Source organism: Vulpes lagopus, chromosome 15 (genome assembly GCF_018345385.1).
Source record: "Vulpes lagopus strain Blue_001 chromosome 15, ASM1834538v1, whole genome shotgun sequence".
Lineage (NCBI taxonomy): Eukaryota > Metazoa > Chordata > Mammalia > Carnivora > Canidae > Vulpes > Vulpes lagopus.
Window position 1 is genome coordinate 28,031,844 of NC_054838.1, and position 13,713 is coordinate 28,045,556.

The 13,713-nt window shown below is 53.9% G+C and overlaps 1 protein-coding gene across 3 annotated transcripts in view; it reads left to right on the forward strand.

Moving 5' to 3' along the window:
* CAPN5 (calpain 5) overlaps positions 1 to 13,713 on the forward strand; it is a 52,719-nt gene that overhangs the window by 34,212 nt on the left and 4,794 nt on the right. For all 3 annotated transcript variants that reach the window (XM_041730212.1, XM_041730210.1, XM_041730211.1), the window contains exons 4-10: positions 3,388 to 3,596; positions 7,414 to 7,606; positions 8,399 to 8,592; positions 9,250 to 9,327; positions 10,908 to 11,103; positions 11,727 to 11,849; positions 13,081 to 13,277. In XM_041730212.1, coding sequence (XP_041586146.1) covers positions 3,388 to 3,596; positions 7,414 to 7,606; positions 8,399 to 8,592; positions 9,250 to 9,327; positions 10,908 to 11,103; positions 11,727 to 11,849; positions 13,081 to 13,277 — 1,190 coding nt within the window. The remainder of the gene's footprint in view (positions 1 to 3,387; positions 3,597 to 7,413; positions 7,607 to 8,398; positions 8,593 to 9,249; positions 9,328 to 10,907; positions 11,104 to 11,726; positions 11,850 to 13,080; positions 13,278 to 13,713) is intronic.

Consider the following 13,713-nt stretch of genomic DNA (forward strand, 5'->3'; position numbering starts at 1 on the left):
GACCGAGGCCAATCTGGTTTTCTCATATCCCCCACTACGCCCTCCAGCAACATGTCATTTCATCTGTAAATATTTCTGGACACATCTCTGGATAATAAGCAGTCATCAAAACCAAAAGGAAACAAAAAACAAAATTCTATAACCGGAATCCTATAACATATCTAAAATCGTTTCACGTTTCACAGTAGTTCCCCTATAGCATCATATCCAATAAGAGTTCTGGTTTCCAATTTCTGCCATAAAAGTGCATGTTTTATAGTTTGTTTGAAGGTCCACAATGTGAATAGTTTGTTTCCTTTCACTGTTTGTTTCCTTGGATTTCTTTGCTGAAGACACCCGTCCGTCCCTTGGTGTTTCCAATGATCTGGGTCGTGGGTTGTTCGTGAGTTCTCTGTACCACGCATTTCCTGTAAGCTCGGACTTACCTCCAGAGGCTTCCTAAGGTTCAGATACAAATTTTTTGGCATAACTGCTTCATAGGAGACATTGTGTACTTCTCTCACTGGGTGCATGATGTCTGGTCATCTTTCTTTTTTGTGATGTTAGAAGCCATCTATGACCGTTGGTAAATCCATTATTTGTTGATGGTCATAAAATACCGAGAATCTGATATGCTGGTCTCTTCCTCATATCTTAGCTGCAGCTCATCTCCAGATACAAACCTCCCTTCATCTGCTATTGGTTACCCGCTGGTACAGTTTATAAAGAAAAGGCAGGATAAATCCTGATTCTTTCTCTTAATTTTCCAGTTTTAAAAAAATGAGTTGATTCCCAGCTGTCCTCCAGTAGTGACTGGTTGTTTTTTTAAGTATTGTTGTGGTCTCATAGATTGGAATATATTTGATGTGTTGCCATCCTTTGCAGTAATTATCCTTACAGATGCTGAGCTTAGCCCATCTTTGGCCAGCAGGAGCCTCTTTGGGTTGGTTCTGGAATCCTCTGATGTGGCCCGAGGGTCTGTGGTTGCCTCTTTGCTTCCTGGTATGACTGGATGTAGTGTGGGAAGGTTTGAGTTTGTGTGCCTGTGTGAGCAGGCACACAAACTGTCCTGGACAGTGTCATCCTCACCTAGTACCCTGCTGGCAGCAGAGGGGTTGTGGGGTAAGAAGCTGGCCATGCTGGGCCCTCCAACCACGATGTAGGAGGGAAAATTGGGGCCCATCGGGATCCCTGACTCAGGATCTCCAGGCCCTAGAGCCTCATTAGCTGCTTCCTGAGCCACAGAGGGTGTAGGGGCACACCCTGGGTTTGGCTAATGATCCTCCTGCATCCCCAGCAGTACCTCCCAGAGCCCTAACTATTCTTCCTCCCTGCCCAGTCCCCATGCAGTCCAGAGCTTTCAGAGCAGGAAGGAGCGGAGGAGGGTGCGCTGGCCAGCCCAGTGTGCTGAGCTCGGACTCCCTATCTCTCTGTGCCCTTGGGCAGCTCCCCATTCCTAAACTTTCCCATCTGTGCAGTGGGCATGTTAACCCACCCTACATGTGCCCTGTTTTTGATACAGCCTTTTCTCTAAAAGCAAAGTGGCAGAGGGTGCTAGGGGCTGGGACTTTAGAAAGCCAGCCCGGGGGTTTTAGAAAGGACACTGAAAGTGGACCAGCCAGTGTCAGCCCTTGCTGGGTTCCAGATGCTGTGCTGGGCCCTGAAGCCCTGCGTGTGAATCCAGCAGCTTCCCAGGATTGCCCTGAAAGGCAGTGCCAAGGGGCGGGGGCAGGGGCAGGAGAATCTGTGCCCGGCCCCGGGCAGGCCTCTGCTGCTGGCAGCATGGCCCCCTCTCAGTGGTTAGCATTTTCATTTTCTTGGTCTCTAGTGTCTCACTGGGATCATTTGTCTTTGCTGACATCCTTGTTGATGGTAAGAGGTATGTAAACAAAAGCCTTCTTAATGAGTGTGGTGTTTGGGGAATGGCTTTTGGCTGAAGTATCTGTGCTCGGGCTGGTCTGGGCCTTGGGATTTACGCCTCCTGATGCATCTCTGGCTTCTCAGCCTGGATGCCTGGGTGCACATCCTCATACCTGAGGGTGGTTTTCTCCCAAAGGGAGCTGCCTGTGGCCCCACCGGGTTCAGCCCTACTTGGTCCCATGTTGGGAAGGGCCAGCAAGTCACTCTGACTCTAAAGTGAGGGGCTTTCCCTTCTCTGCCCCCGCCTCCTGTTGCCCAGGTTCTCCTCGTCTGCTTGGGGGATGCCTGCAGCCAGCTCTCAGGACACCTGCTAGGAGGCTGTTGCTTGCCCTCTCTGAGCTTTAGGATTTTTTTTAGCTATAGAGGAGGGATGGATGATAGTAATATATGCATGGGGTTATTGTGTGAATTAAACTGAGATAAACTGTGGCAGTCACCGGCGTGGCACCTGGCGTGTCTGAGATGTTCCATAAATAATACTGTTAGAGACGCAGTCAATGCCTATGAATTTTAACACCTGTTTGTCAAGCTCTGTCTCTGGGCCAGGCCCCAGATTAGGTACTGGGTGTAGAGCAGTGACCAGGCCTGAGGAATCCCTGCCCTCAGAGAGCTAACATTCCAGGGATAATAACAGAATTGAACACAGTGACACACACTTGTTTAATTTTAATTGTGGTAATGGTCCCTGAGGAGAAGTGCCAGGGGATGTGAGTTGGACAGACATGGGTCCTGGCCTAGTCTGAAGGGTCAAGGAGGGCTTCCAGAAGGAGGAGGCATATCCTAAAGGGCAAATGAGAATCAGCTGGGTGAAGAGGCAAAGAGCAGGTCCAAAGTTCCTGAGCAGAGAAAGAGTCTGGAGCAAGGAGCAGGAGGTGAGGGGGCTAGAAAAGCCAGCTTGGGAGCTGGTGGCAGGGAGGCACACATTAAAGGTTTAGGCCTCACTTCCCAGGGAAGTGACATGGTGGGAAAGATCACTGTGCTGCTCTGTGGGGTGAGGGCACATGTGGGGCTGACGCTATTACAGCATTCTGGGGTGAGGAGATGGGGGCTGGGCCAGGCTGGTGCCAGGGGACAGACCGGAGATGGATTTTAGCAGAATGTAGGAGATCAGATTGGCCTGTTAGGATGGAGAGAGGGGTAGGGAAGGGGCCGGTGTGGCTGCCCCGAAGCCAGATGGGAAGTGGGAGGAATGTGATGTATTTCTGAGGGGGAAGGATGCAGAGGGAAGCCTGAGGAAGGGAGCAGGAAGCTCCCAGAATCTTAGAGTGACAGCTGGCAGGAGCCTGAGCCTAACTGCCACAGAGAAGGGAAACTGAGGCCCAGAGATGAGAAGCGTTCGCTCCAGTTCCACGCTCATTCATGGCAGAGATGAGGATTGAACCCAGTATTCCTTTCCATTCTGAGTCCCTCGAGGCATGCGCCCCCATTTCCTCAGGAAGCCAGCTGTGACCCGCCTTGTGTTCCTGTCCTGTTCCCCTCCCCATCCAGGTCATCCCAGACTGGAAGGAGCAGGAGTGGGACCCCGAGAAACCCAATGCCTATGCAGGCATCTTCCACTTCCACTTCTGGCGCTTTGGGGAGTGGGTGGATGTGGTCATTGACGACCGGCTGCCCACAGTCAACAACCAGCTCATCTACTGCCACTCCAGCTCCCGCAACGAGTTCTGGTGTGCCCTGGTGGAGAAGGCCTACGCCAAGTAGGTGCTGGCAGCGGGCCGGCGGGTGGGTGGCCAGACTGGGAGGCTCGGCTTATGGGCTCCGCATGGGTGCTCCTTTAGCCAGGGCTCCTGGCACAGAGCGGGGGGGCTGCCACAAAGTCAAGCAGTATGCTCAGCGCCTGGGAACCCAGGGCCTGGCCTGCTGAGCCGACACTGGGCAGGCGGAGACCTGGACTGAAGTTCTGGTACCTGGTGTCCAGCCCCTCAAACCAACCCACGTAGGGAGGAAGAGTTTGTCCTTGTTCTACCTGAGAGGGCAGAGCCGGCACTCACATTCGGGTCGGTGGTATTTTCCCACAGATCTGAGCTGCCAAGCCCTCCCTGGTGGCCTTGCTGGGGACGTGGCATCTCAGAGTCTGGGCGGGTGGTGCCCGTTGGGCTCCCCCCTTCTTTCACTTATCCATCCGTTCTACATCCCCACCAACTCCCCTCCCGCTGTCTGTCAGGCCCTGGGTCCCCAGCACAGGCATGAGCAAAGGTTTGCTGAGCTAGCTGTGGAGGGCTTTGGGGCAGAGTGACCTGCTCAGGCCCCTGCGGGTCGGGGGCAGGCCCGGCGCAGGAGGGCCAGTGGGGTCAGAGACCAGCCCACCAGCTCTGTGGAACCTCTCCCTTGTTCCTCCCCCCAGGCCCCTCTGTGGGTCTCCTCGGACTGCTGTGTGTGAGTGTGTGCGTGCATGGAAGGGAAAGACCAATTAACTTCCAACATCAAAAACAAATGCAAGACAACTGGACGAAAGCAGATCTCGCCCCCTGGTGGTAACTGAGTGTCCCTTGTCCCGCAGGCCCCTCTTCCAGGAGAGCCACTCGGTAGCCTCTTGGGCACTGATCTCTAGGGATCGGCCGATTCCAGCTAGATCATATAAGCGGACTTGTACAATATCTACCCTTTCATGCCTGGCTTCTTTCACGTAGCATAATGTTTTCAGGACTCATTTATGTTGTAGCATGTGTCCGTGTGTCCTTCCTGTCTAGAGCTGTACGGAATTCCATTGCATGGATATGCCACGTTTTGTTTCTCCATTCATCTGTCGAGGGACTTGGGTTGTTTCCCCCTCGGGCTACTGCGAATGTACTGCTGTGAACATTGGTGTGCAAGTATCCGTTCCGGGTCTCTGCTCTCCGTTCTTTGGAATATACACCTAGGAGTGGATTGGTGGAGCTTAAGGCAGTTCTGTGTTTAAACTTTTGAGTGACCGCCAGACTGTCTTCCACAGCAGCTGTACCATTTATCCTTGCTTGCTTTTTCATTTATTTACTTTTAAAACTGTAAAATGGGTGGCGCCTGGGTGGCTCAGTCGGTTGAGCATCTACCTTTGGCTCAGGTCATGATCCCAGGGTCCTGGGATCGAGCCCCGTATTGGGCTTCCTGCTCAGTGGGGAGCCTGCTTCTCCCTCTGCCTGCTGCTCCCCCTGTTTGTGCACTTGTGCGTTCTCTCTCTGACAAGTAAATGAAATCTTAAAAAATAAAATAAAATAAAATGAATGCATATCTGTTATAGCAAATCTAGAAAATGTAGAAACCCCAGGCAGAAGGTAATAAAGGCGCCTGTCGCCTGTACTCCTGCGTAGTCTTCCAGGCCTCTCCACTCCCCTTCTCTGTTGGGGCCACCTGAGTTAACCAGGCTTCCCCCCTTCAGGAACCTTCGTTGCCCTCCCCTCCGAGGCCCCAGCCCCCACTCCTGTCTCCCTCCCTGTGCTGCCTCTGTTCTCTTCACACCCTCCCCACCACATGCAACTCTTTTAACGTCTTTGGTGGCTCTTTTTGCTTGTAGTTTACCTTGCAAAACCCACGTTGCTGTTTTGTGGGAGACTGCAAGAGACAGATCAGGCATAGATTTTCAGCTTATGTAATCTGTTTTGTTATCTATCCCATTCTGCTGTTCACATTCACATTCAGCACTGCCTTTAAGACCCCAGCCGTTTCCCTAACATTTATAGAAGAAGCCACTGTTGTACCTTTAACACCTGGTGTGTTGCACATAGTAGACAATGGTTTTTATTTTTTGTTTTTTAAATTAATTAATTTTTTTTAGTAATCTTTACACCCAATGCAGGACTCGAATTCATGACCCTGAGATCAAGAGTCCCAAGCTCTACCGACTGAGCCAGCCAACCGAGCTTAATGTTTTTTATTTTTGTATTAATTTAGTATTTATTTATTTATTTATTTATTTATTTATTTATTTATTTAAGATTTTATTTATTTATTTGTGAGAGAAAGAGAGAGCACAAGTGGGGGTGGGGGCAGCAGATGGAGAGGGAGAAGCAGACTCCCCACTGAGCAGGGAGCCTGAGGTGAGACTCGATCCCTGCGATCACTACCTGTGCCAAAGGCAGATGCTCAACCAACTGAGCCACCCAGATGCCCCTATTTTGTATTTGTTTTTAGTGTATTTATTTAATTTTAATTTTTTAAAAAGATTTTATTTATTTATTTGAGAGAGAGTGTGTATGTGCACCCGCACAGGTGGAGGGAGGGGCAGATGGAGAGGGAGAAGCATCACTGCCCACTAAGCAGGGAGCCTGAGGTGGGGCTCGATGCCAGGACCCTGGGATCACTACCTGAGCTGAAAGTAGATGCTTAACCAACTGAACCACCCAGGTGCCCTACTTTGTACTTATTTTTTTTTAAGATTTTATTTATTCATGAGAGACACAGAGAGAGAGAGGCAGAGACACAGGCAGAGGGAGAAGCAGGCTCCATGCAGGGAGCCCAATGTGGGACTTGATCCCAGGACTCCAGGACTTACCCCTGGGCTGAAGGCAGATGCTCAACTGCTGAGCCATCCAGGCATCCCTGTACTTATTTTTATTGTATTTATTTATTTTATCATAATTTTAAACAGATTTTAAGTATTTATTTGAGAGAGAGTGCACATACCCACACAGGCGAGGGGAGGGGCAGAGGGAGAGGGAGCAGCAGACTCCCTGCTGTGCAGGGAACCTGACATGTGGCTCCATCCCAGGACCCTGGGATCATGACCTGAGCTGAAGGCAGACACTTAACCAACTGAGTCATCCAGGCACTCCACTTAATGTTTTTTAAATGTATTATTGCATACATTTTATTTTATTATTATTTTTAAAGGTCCACTTATTTATCTTGAGAGAAAAAGAGAGCGTGTGCTGGGGCAGAGGGGGAGGGAGAGAATCTTCAAGCAGACTCCCTGCTGAGTGCGGAGCCTAACACTGGGCATGATCTCGCAACCCTAAGATCATGAAACCGAGTCAGATGCTCAACCGGCTGAGCCACCCAGGTGCCCCTGCATATATTTCAGACATCACTGGAATCCAACTGTATTGTTTTTTCAAACGTACTGAGTGAACACTAGTGTTTTCTGCCTTAAGCGTTCCTTTACAAGGCTTCATCCAGGGGCTGCCTCACGTCCCAGAGCACAGAGGCAGGATTAGTTTCTAAAGCCAATTCCCTGTTGTTAGACATTTAGGTGATTTCTGGGTTTACATTGTTATAAACAACGTGAATTATTTATAGTTGATATTTCAAAAACTACATGAGCTTTTGACGCTTTTGAGAAGCATTGCTCAATTTCTGGACAGCTAATTTTGAAGACAGGCTGCTAGGTGCTAGGGGCTAAGGGGAATTTGGGTGACTAAATGGTATGGTTCAGCAGGACAGATGTTGGTGCAGGAGCCAGAGACCTGGGTTCCACTGTTGGCTGTGTGACCTTAGCAGTGTGCTTGACCTCTCTGAGTCCCCAGAATGTCCCCGATAAGGGGAGGCATATAGACTGGCTGGGGAGCATGAGCTGGGAATTCTTTCCACGTTGCTCCTCAGGCTGGCAGGCTGTTACCAGGCACTGGATGGAGGCAACACGGCAGATGCGTTGGTGGACTTCACAGGTGGCGTTTCCGAGCCCATCGACCTGACCGAGGGTGGCTTTGCCCACGATGAGGCCAAGAGGAACCAGCTCTTTGAGCGTGTGTTGAAGGTGCACAGCCGGGGGGGTCTCATCAGCGCCTCCATCAAGGTGAGAGTGCAGAGGCGGCCCTCCCCTTCATCAGCCCTTATTGGGGTGGGAGCTGGCAGTGGGGTCACAGGCAAAGCCCCCACCCAGAGGGGCTCATAAATCTGCACCTTCAGCCCGATGGGTGCAGCAGAGCAGCTGGGGGGTGCAACCCCTCCCCAGTGTGAGGCGGCACCAGCCATAGGCCCTTTTGCCCTAACCCCGACGGTGTGAAAGGCCTTCTTGTTGGACCAGCATCCCCCTTGTATGGGATCTTGTACTGGGGCAGTGGGGTGTCTGTGCATCGGAGGGTGTGAGACATCGCATGCTCAAGGAGACTGGAAGGGGGGAGGGACCCTGGTCCTTCAAGAGGACCAGCTTACTTCATTGACTGCTGCTGTTTTGGGTGGAGAAGCTGAGGCTCAGTGCAGACACCAGTGGTGTGGTGATGGACTGGCCCCCTGGAAAAATGAAAAGCCCTGATTTGTAGCATTTGATGATGTCTGTGGTGTAAATATTCCCACTGTGTTGATTTCCAGCTAATATATTCACAGTTGCACAGTTGAGCCAATGCCCCTGAACTCCAGTACACCCCTGGGCCAGCCCCACTTTGGGTCCCTTTCTTGGGGGGTTGCTTTATGAACACTGAGCTCATTGCCCAGGCCTGGCCTCCCTGTGTGGGGCTGCCGTGCCTTCCCTGTCCTCTGGGGGGCGGTGTAGGCACACATTCCCCTCCCGCCGCCCCACCTCGCCGCTGCCGCTCTGGCTGGAGCCTGACCAGGCTCTGCCTCTCTGGGCAACTGTGTCCTCCCGCAGGCGGTGACAGCAGCAGACATGGAGGCCCGCCTTGCGTGTGGCCTGGTGAAGGGCCACGCGTATGCCATCACTGATGTGCGCAAGGTGCGCCTGGGCCACGGCCTGCTGGCCTTCTTCAAGTCGGAGAAGCTGGACATGATCCGCCTGCGCAACCCCTGGGGCGAGCGGGAATGGAACGGGCCCTGGAGTGACACGTGAGGCCTAGGGATGGGGATGTGGGATGGGGACAGACCCCGGGTGGGTGGGGCCCTCGTATGAGAGCTTGGGCAAGGACAAGGGTGGGCTTCCTGGACGAGGTGGCTGGGCCTTGAAGGACTTGGGAGGAGGATGACATTAGGAGACGGACTTTGCAGCCGGCATGTGGGTGGAGGGAAGGGTTGGGGGTGGGTTCTGCAGGGCGGGGACCTGGAGGTGGTGGTAAGCTGATTCCTGCAGGGGACAGAGCGCCCCGCCTGGCGATGAGTAGGGAAGGGAGAGGCCACCGGGGCTGAGAATGGGGGGTCTGCTCTATGTTTGGCTCATGGCCCTGGTGAAGCCAGAACAGCAGCAGAGTTGGGCCCCCAGCAAAGGAGCCCCCTCCCTTGAGGGTCATTCCACCCTTGCCCCCAGCCTGCAGCTTTGCTCTCAGACCTCCGGCCCCTCACATGGTGGCAACCTATGGTTACCTGTGGGAGTGGCAGACAGGCTTTTGGGAGAGGGATTGGGCCTGGCCCTGGTGCCCCCAAGCACACCCACAGTGGGGGAGGCCTGGTGCTGAGCTGTCTCTCATGCCTCCTCTCCTTCCCCAGTGTGGCCTGGTGAGGTCTCTCTTCTTACGTTCCTCCCCTTCCCTCCCCATGCCCACCTTCCAGCTCAGAGGAGTGGCAGAAAGTGAGCAAGAGCGAGCGGGAGAAAATGGGTGTGACCGTGCAGGATGATGGGGAGTTCTGGTGAGTGCGCTCCTGGGCGTCCAGGGCTCTAGCAGGTGCCCCACCATTGACTTGTTCTGTGGCCTTGGACAAGACACGCCATCTTTGTGTACCTCTTTCCTTTTCTGTGAAATGAGTCGGGCAGTTCATCCCCAGTCCTCACTGCCAACCCCAGGGGACCCCGAGCTGCTCTGGCCCCCAGGGTGGACCCTCAGCGAGTAGCCAGGAGGCCAGCAGGTGAGGAATTGACTGAATGGCAGGGGGCATGCTGGCAGCCAGATTTCTGGGAGCAGGGAGGGGACAGGAGAGGCCTCTCGGGGTCACTGCTCCCTAAGTTGGCCTTGGAGTGCAAAGGAGGCCTTGGTGGGCCAGGATAGAGACCCAGCCCCGGGGGTGAGAGGACACGGGGTTTGAGAAGAGGGAGTTTGGGGAGGTGAGGGGTGATTGGGGGTGTGTGGTTTGGGGGTGGGCTGGGAAGATGGCAGTGGGTATTGCTTAAAGAGCCCAATAATGGAGGATCCCTGGGTGGCTCAGCGTTTGGCGCCTGCCTTCAGTCCAGACATGGTCCTGGGGTCCCAGGATCGAGTCCCACGTCGGGCTCCCTGCGTAGAGCCTGCTTTTCCCTCTGCCTATGTCTCTGCCTCTCTCTTTCTCTCTCTCTCTGTCTGTCTATCATGAATAAATAAATTAAAAAAAAAGAGCCCAATAATGATTCCTACATTCGTTTGGCCTACATTTAGTCCTGACTCTGTGCCAAGCAGGACACTTAATTCTGAGACTCAGCTGCTTCCCGGAGGGGCACAGGGTACCCTGTGTGCAGTAGATGCCATGAGGGCCCCAGGCTGGCTCAGAGGTGGGTGGCAGTGGTCCTCCTGCAAGTGTGAGGGTCCCTCCTGCAGGTGTCAGGGGAGCCACTGCGGGAAACCCACCCCTACCTGGGGCCTCCAGTCTGGGATCCTGAGGATGAGATCTGTTTTGCCCACTGTGGCTCAGGGGTCTGTTAAATTAAAACAGAGCACTGGAAAACCATCATCAGTGGAAGGGGCTTCTTCCTAAGGCCTGTCTCATATATGCTCACGCTCAGTGTGTGTATGTGCATGTTCTCATGTATGTGTGCACTTGAAGGGGGGCATGTGTGTCCCCCTCCCCTGCCCAGCTCCCAGAGGTATGCCAGGCAGCACCCCAGCCACCACAGCACATTTACTGAGGGACTCCCACCCCCTGTGGCTTCGGGCCTCACAGCAGCTATGGTCAATAGACGGAAACATGCTTTCTAGACGGTAGAGGGCCGGACACAGTAGTCCTTCACACTATTAATAATGGTAACAGCCAGCCTCTGCCAGCTTCTGTCCACTGGAACTTGTACTACCTGCCTTTATTGCTTTACTGAATTCCTACACTAACTGCGAGATAGGCAGCCGTTGAGAGATTCATTCCCATTGTACAGATCAGGAAACTGAGGCCAGAAGAGATGTGAAACGGCCAAGTGCCACCACGTCCGTACCCACTCCTGTGTGGGTTGGGGTTCAGAGCACACAGGGTGAGTGGGCAGGTGGGCCAGCCGGGGGCCTTGGCCAGCTTAGTCTCTCCATCATGGCCAGGATGACCTTCGAGGACATGTGCCGCTACTTCACCGACATCATCAAGTGCCGTTTGATCAATACATCTTACCTGAGCGTCCATAAGACGTGGGAGGAGGCCCGGCTGCGGGGTGCCTGGACACGGCACGAGGACCCCCAGAAGAACCGCAGTGGAGGCTGCATCAATCACAAGGACACCTTCTTTCAGAATCCACAAGTGAGTGTTTGCAGGGACACCCCCTCTGGCCCTTGCCACTGTCCTGCAGGACCTTGGGTACCTCGCTGTTCCTCTGCGACCTGTCTGTATAGTGAGGGAGGGGTGGGCATGTTCAGGGGGTCCTGGGTGACCTGCAGATAGTAAAGACAAGGAACTAGGGCTCTGAGGACAAATAGGTGTCTTGTCCAGAGTCACAGGGATGTTGCACAGAGGCTGAGCCAAGGGCTTAAACCCCTTGTTTCCACACGCACAGTGCTGCTCCTTCCAGAGGAGCTTGGCCAGGCTGACCCTCCCTCAGGGCGCACGTCTCCCTGGCAGCCCCCAGGGTCATGACCCAGGCAGCTGTTTCGTTCTCACGTTTGGTGTGCCTTCTTTTGGCACCGACTGCTTACAGGCTCAGAGCTGAGCATCTGTGATCTCCCCGAGTCCCCTGCCCCTCCTGCAGGGTAGGCTTTGTAGAGCCTGTGTCACAGATGAGGGACCGAGGCCCAGAGAGGTGCTGTGACTCACCTGGGTGCACACTGTTGAGCCAGGGCCTGGCTCCAGCCTAGCTTCTGGGAGCCAGCAAGCCTGTCTCCGGCACGGTCTTACTGAGTGTCTCTCTTCCTCGGCCATCCCTGTAGTACATCTTTGATGTCAAGAAGCCAGAAGATGAAGTGCTGATCTGCATCCAGCAGCGGCCAAAACAGTCTACCCGCCGGGATGGCAAGGGTGAAAATCTGGCCATTGGCTTTGACATCTACAAGGTGAGGCCAGCTAGTACCCCTGCTATGGGTGAGGAGAGTGAGGGAGCTGGATTTTAGGCCACCTTGGCCAGGGGAAGAACACTCTAGAACCCTCTGGTCCCTGACCTCATCCCTACCATGTGGCCACAGGGGCTGATGCTGTGGGCATGCTGTAGCGTGAGCCCTGTTTGGAACCAAGCCCGCCCCGCGTGGGATTGGCTGCCTTGGGAGCTCTCTGCTGATTCCTTCCTGTCCTGGACCCACAGGCTGTTTGGTGGAGGGAGGGGGAAGGGGAAGGCTGCCGGTGGCCGGGGCAATGCTCTGGGAGGCCCCTGCTGCGCCTTTCCTCAGGGCTCTGGGTCCCCCTGAGCTGGAGGCCTTGCTGGGCCCTGGGAGGAAGCATCCTGGGTAGAGCCAGGCAGGCTTGCCACTGACTGCTCCCGCTGGCCTGGAACCTGAGTCCCTTGTGTTGTGACACGTGATGTGTGATGACACATAGCATAGCAGGACACTAGGCCCACCAGTGTCCCCCACCAGACGCCAAGAACCTCACAAGATCATGTGGATGCACTAGGCACGTGGTCTGAGTTGAGCCTCTGCATTTGACGTGCTTGGTCATGTGACAATTTGTGTGTGTCCTTGTGTCAGTTCGTCCATTGGGTGCTGAAGTGTGGTGGCTTTGACACATCATGACCTAAAGAGGTAGGACTATAGTTTATCATGGCACTCGATCCAGGAATTGTCTAGCACATCCTGGCAGCTGGTGATGTCATTTCACAGACACACACGTGCTGTGATGTGGGCAGATAGCGATACTCGGTCTGTTGTGAGGCAGAAATTCCGTGGACATTGTTACCAGGGGGATTCCTGTTGTCCTCCTACTCTTAACAGCTTTACTGAGATATAATTCACATACCACACAGTTCACTCATTCAGAGTGTACAGTGATTTTTAGTGTATTTGTAGAGTTGTACGACCATCGCTACAATTTTAGAATAGTTTCGTCAGCCCAGAAAGAAACTTCACACCCTTTAGCTGCCACCACTCAGTCCCATCCTCCTTCTTGCATCGCCCAGCCCCGGGCCTTGAGCAAGTACCCGTCTGCCCCTGTCTCTGCAGATTTGCCTTTTCTGGGCATTGCAGGGAAGTGGATTCTCTCCCTCTTTTCACGGTGGCGCTGGTGCGGGAGCCGTGTGCGACGTGGGCGGATGGCGGGTGGGCCCGTGTGGACCAGCCTCCCCTCTCCCCGCAGGTGGAGGAGAACCGCCAGTACCGCATGCACAGCCTGCAGCACCGGGCCGCCAGCTCCATCTACATCAACTCACGCAGTGTCTTCCTACGGACGGACCAGCCCGAGGGCCGCTTTGTCATCATCCCTACCACCTTCGAGCCGGGCCACACTGGAGAGTTCCTGCTTCGAGTCTTCACTGATGTACCCTCCAACTGCCAGTGCGTGGGGGCGGGCTCTGGGCCAAGGGTTGCAGGGTGGGGGTGGGGGTGGGGGGACAGTCAAGTTCCATCCCAGGCTGACCCCAGAATTTGCAGCCAAGAGATGTGAAGAGTCTGCAGCCAAGGCTTGGAGCCCAGACCTCCAGCCACCTTGGGCTGAATTGGCACCCATGGCCTTCCTCCGCTCACTCTCTGTCCCAGCCTCTCTTGGCTACATAAAGGGACAGTGTCTCACACATGCATAGCACTTCATAGTTTACAAACTTTTTCACTTATCTTGTTTGCCCCTCCTGAACCCCAAGTGGAGGGCCTGGCCTTTCCATTTTATAGATTAGAATTGGGGAATCAAGGTTGGGGGGGGGCAGTTTCCAAGGTCCTGACCCCAGTGGTTGAGTTGTGCTAGGCACCCTGCCGGAGCCATCCCATCCCTGCTGGG